We start from the raw sequence: 3,620 nt of genomic DNA on the forward strand, positions 1-3,620 counted from the left end.
TGTCATCACTTAACTCCACCCCCGTCCCGTCCTCTGCCTCACCCCCCGGATAAACCCTACGCCCGTTCCCGCGCCTGTCTGTCTGTCTGTCTGTCTGTCCATCTGTCCTTCCATCCTCCGGACTCGGTCTCTTTCAATCTCGGAATGTGTGATTTGTTTTCCCGGAGTTTTTTTTACAAAACAAAACCACATCATATTTGTTGTGTTCCACATGTTACATGCTTTCTTTTGTTTCTTTCTTTTTCAGTATCTCTCTCATTTTCCCTGGTGGGAGGCCTTCCATCCTTCGCCGATTGATTTTTTTTTCCTGCTCTCTGTTAGCCAGCCCGGCGTTGGCACATACACGTCCCTCTCCCCCCCCCGCCGCTAGCGGAAAAGAGCTTCGGCGGTCGCTCATTCCCGTTGGGGTACGGTACGGCTAGGTGCCCCCCACCCCCCTGGCCAGCGTCCCAGGCCCTCGAATCGATATGTAATAGAGAAACATACATACATACATACACATAGAAGTCCGTTTGCTTACCGCATTTTTTATTTGGGTTTACAAGGGCTGCGGTTCCCAACCCCCGGCATCCTCGCCACGACTGCTACTACTACAGGTTATTTTGCTTCCAGCCCATATGAGCGGTCGGGAGCGGCACGAGCGCATGGCGGTTATGGAGGCCGCCATCAGTTCGTCCTTGTCGCATCCCAACATTGTTCAGGTGTGAATGTGCGCGTGCGTGTGTGTATGTGTATGTGTGGGTGGCTGGGGGGTGGGGGGTGGCGTGGGGGAGTTGGTGTGTGTGCGTGTGCGTGTGTGTGTATTTGTTTGTGAGGGAGGGGGGACCAGCTAGCATTTATCCTCTCCCCACATATATACTTACGTACATACGTACATACTTACATACATACATGCTTGCTTATTCGTGGGTTGCACTGCTCTCTGGAAGTTTAATCCTCGACCCTCTGCGGGCCCTCGTCGCAACACACACCCCATCCCCAGTCTTTCCTTTTCTGTCCATATTCCCACATCCATACATACAGACATACACCTACGGCGCGGAGCGTGTGGAGGGAGCTAAGGCTCGTTCTCTGGGCATGCGCCTGGCGGGGTGCGTGTGTGTGTATGTCTGTGTGTATGTCTGTGTGCGTGTGTATGTCCGTGTGCCGGATAAGGTGGGGGGACCTGGTGGTGCTTTGGAACCGCGACTGTATCGTATTTGTTTGTATGTACGTACGTACGTACGTATGTATGTATGTATGTATGTATGTATGTATGTATGTATGTATGTATGTATGTATGTATGTATGTATGTATACATGTATGTATGTATGTATGTATGTATGTATGTATGTATGTATGTATGTATGTATGTATGTATGTATGTATGACTTAGATTGTATGTATGTATGTATGTATCAGTGTTCGACACCCCGTACGGGGCCCGTAAGTTTTTGGCCTTTTTTCGGTATCCCCGTACGGGTCCGTAGGACTTTGCGGTGGCTCCCGTAAGGATTTTGGGGCGCGAAGCGCCCCGTACGGGGCCGCCCCCGGACCGGCCGAAGGCCGGTTACGGTGGCTCCCGTAAGGAATTTAAGGATTTATAAGATGCCTTACGGGGCCCTGTAGGGGAGAGGACGGACCATATAAAGGATAAGGCCCCACACTTGGCAGGCATAATTCATATTGCAATATTTAACTACACTTTTCATAATACTTTTATAGCTTCCAGTCTATAGCCACTCCTCGCCGATCTCATTTTCGGTCCGGACGCAGGTGGAAAGCCTGCAAGCCAACCTGTTCCCACAAAGAAAGTAGATGATAAGCCTTGCAAAGAAGGTAGGGTAGGGACTCGAAGCTGATTGACAAGAACCGCAGGCCTGAAAGTTGACCGAGAGATTTGTGTTATAGGCAACCCCAATGATGATCCTGAGGAGCTTGGCTCTACGGAGCCTTGCACTCAGGAGGCTGAGCAGCACTTCTGCTCTGCTAAGAATTCACACCGCCTGTTCGAGGTTAAGCCTGATGAGTTGCCGAACGTTTTAAAGGAGTTCAATGTCATGAAGGCACGTCTTGCTTACTACATTTCGCTTGGCAGGGTGACTTGGGAGGCAGCGTGGGTGAGTTTGCGTCCCGAAGCCCATCTCCTTCCGCGTATGATGCGTTTGGCTCAAGTCGCTACAATCCTGCCAACACATTTTAGCAAAATTAATTTGAATCCATACGGAGAGGATGATAACGAGGAGGTTGCGACGGACCCAGAGATTGAAGTGCTGGTACAAGCAACATACCCCGCTAGTGACGATGAGGCTTTTAGTGACAGTGACTACGAGACCGACGTAGAACGAGATACCGATGAGTCGTCCGTGGATGAGGATTTTGTTGATGAGGAGGAGGACGCGAAAGAGGAGCAGAAGGGATGGGCGGCCGCGGCGGCCAAGGCGCTTGGCTTTCGCTGAGTGTGCCGTGGCCCCGTGTGTAATGGTTCACGGGAAAATAACATAAATAACGATTTACAGGGCAAAAAAAATGCAAAGTGTCACTTTCCACAGCGTTTTAGCCAAGGACAGTGTCCCCGTAAAGGTTTTGCGGGGTTACGGGGCCCCCCGTAAGGTTTTCGGCCAGTACAGGAGCCTGGTACGGGGGCCCCTCCGTAAGGAAAATTTGGGAGGTACGGGGGATCCCGCAAGTTTCAGGAAAGTCAGTGTCGAACCCTGGTATGTATGTATGTATGTATGTATGTATGTATGTACAGATCTCGAGGGGCGAACAGCGCGCTGCCGGAGGCCTCCACCAATCCCCTGACGGCACATCATTCCGCCGCCGTTGCTGTTCCTGGTACGGCTGCTGGCGGAGCCGGGCCGGGCCGGAACGGCGACAACGGGGCCGGCGGCGGAGGTGGCGGCGGCGGCGGCGGCGGAGTCAACGGTGCGGAACGAGAAGATGACATAATCGGCTGGGAGGTGAGGTTCTATTGTCTCAAAAGATAGAGCAAGTTTTCTGTAGGCTTTTGGCCATGTACCGCCAGACTACATCATCGCACAATCTAGATGTCGTGGATGTCAGAACTTCTATTAAAGTTTGGGATTTGGGGAAAGGGAAATGCGAAAAGGATGTATGTGCTTATCTCCCACTTTGAAATGATCTGTCCCATCTCGCCTTTTTCACCACCATCTTCCCACCATCACCACCAACAACAACACATCATCACTATCACCATCATCCAGGCCAACTGATTTCCTTAAATTTCTTCAACATTATAACTGAAGCTTAGGGCTGTGGTTTCATTTCTTTTAATCTCGAATCTCGGACTTCCTGTTTCTGCCGTACTAATCATGTGTACGGCACAGATCCGTCTGGTTCAGGAGTACTGCGATCTGGGCAGTCTGAGGGACAAGCTCAAAACAGGGGCGTTTTTGAAGCTCGCGCCCTCCGCCGTCGTAGCCGATGGCGTGCTGACGCCGCCGTCTCCGCCGCCGTCACCATCACCGCCGCCGCCGCCAGCGGCGGCGGCGGCGACGGCGACGGCGGCAGCGACGCCGCCGCATAGGTGCGCATCGCCGCTGCTCTCTCCCGCTAGCATGATTGCCGAGGAAGATGAAGAGGCGGAGGAAGCGGAGTACGCCGACGGCGGCGGCGG

General features: G+C 52.6%; 2 protein-coding genes across 2 annotated transcripts in view; both read left to right on the plus strand.

Annotated features, from left to right (window-relative positions):
• VOLCADRAFT_121499 (uncharacterized protein) overlaps positions 1-2,439 on the plus strand; it is a gene marked incomplete at both ends in the record, with an annotated part of 9,713 nt that extends 7,274 nt beyond the window's left edge. Inside the window, 4 exons of the mRNA XM_002956214.1 lie at positions 597-701; positions 1,024-1,099; positions 1,757-1,819; positions 1,859-2,439. Coding sequence (XP_002956260.1) covers positions 597-701; positions 1,024-1,099; positions 1,757-1,819; positions 1,859-2,439 — 825 coding nt within the window. The remainder of the gene's footprint in view (positions 1-596; positions 702-1,023; positions 1,100-1,756; positions 1,820-1,858) is intronic.
• An 876-nt stretch (positions 2,440-3,315) lies between these two features.
• VOLCADRAFT_119327 (uncharacterized protein) overlaps positions 3,316-3,620 on the plus strand; it is a gene marked incomplete at both ends in the record, with an annotated part of 3,321 nt that continues 3,016 nt past the window's right edge. The window contains one exon of the mRNA XM_002956215.1: positions 3,316-3,530. Within this exon, the coding sequence (XP_002956261.1) occupies positions 3,316-3,530 (215 nt within the window). The remainder of the gene's footprint in view (positions 3,531-3,620) is intronic.

Source organism: Volvox carteri (assembly GCF_000143455.1).
Source record: "Volvox carteri f. nagariensis unplaced genomic scaffold VOLCAscaffold_59, whole genome shotgun sequence".
NCBI lineage: Eukaryota > Viridiplantae > Chlorophyta > Chlorophyceae > Chlamydomonadales > Volvocaceae > Volvox > Volvox carteri.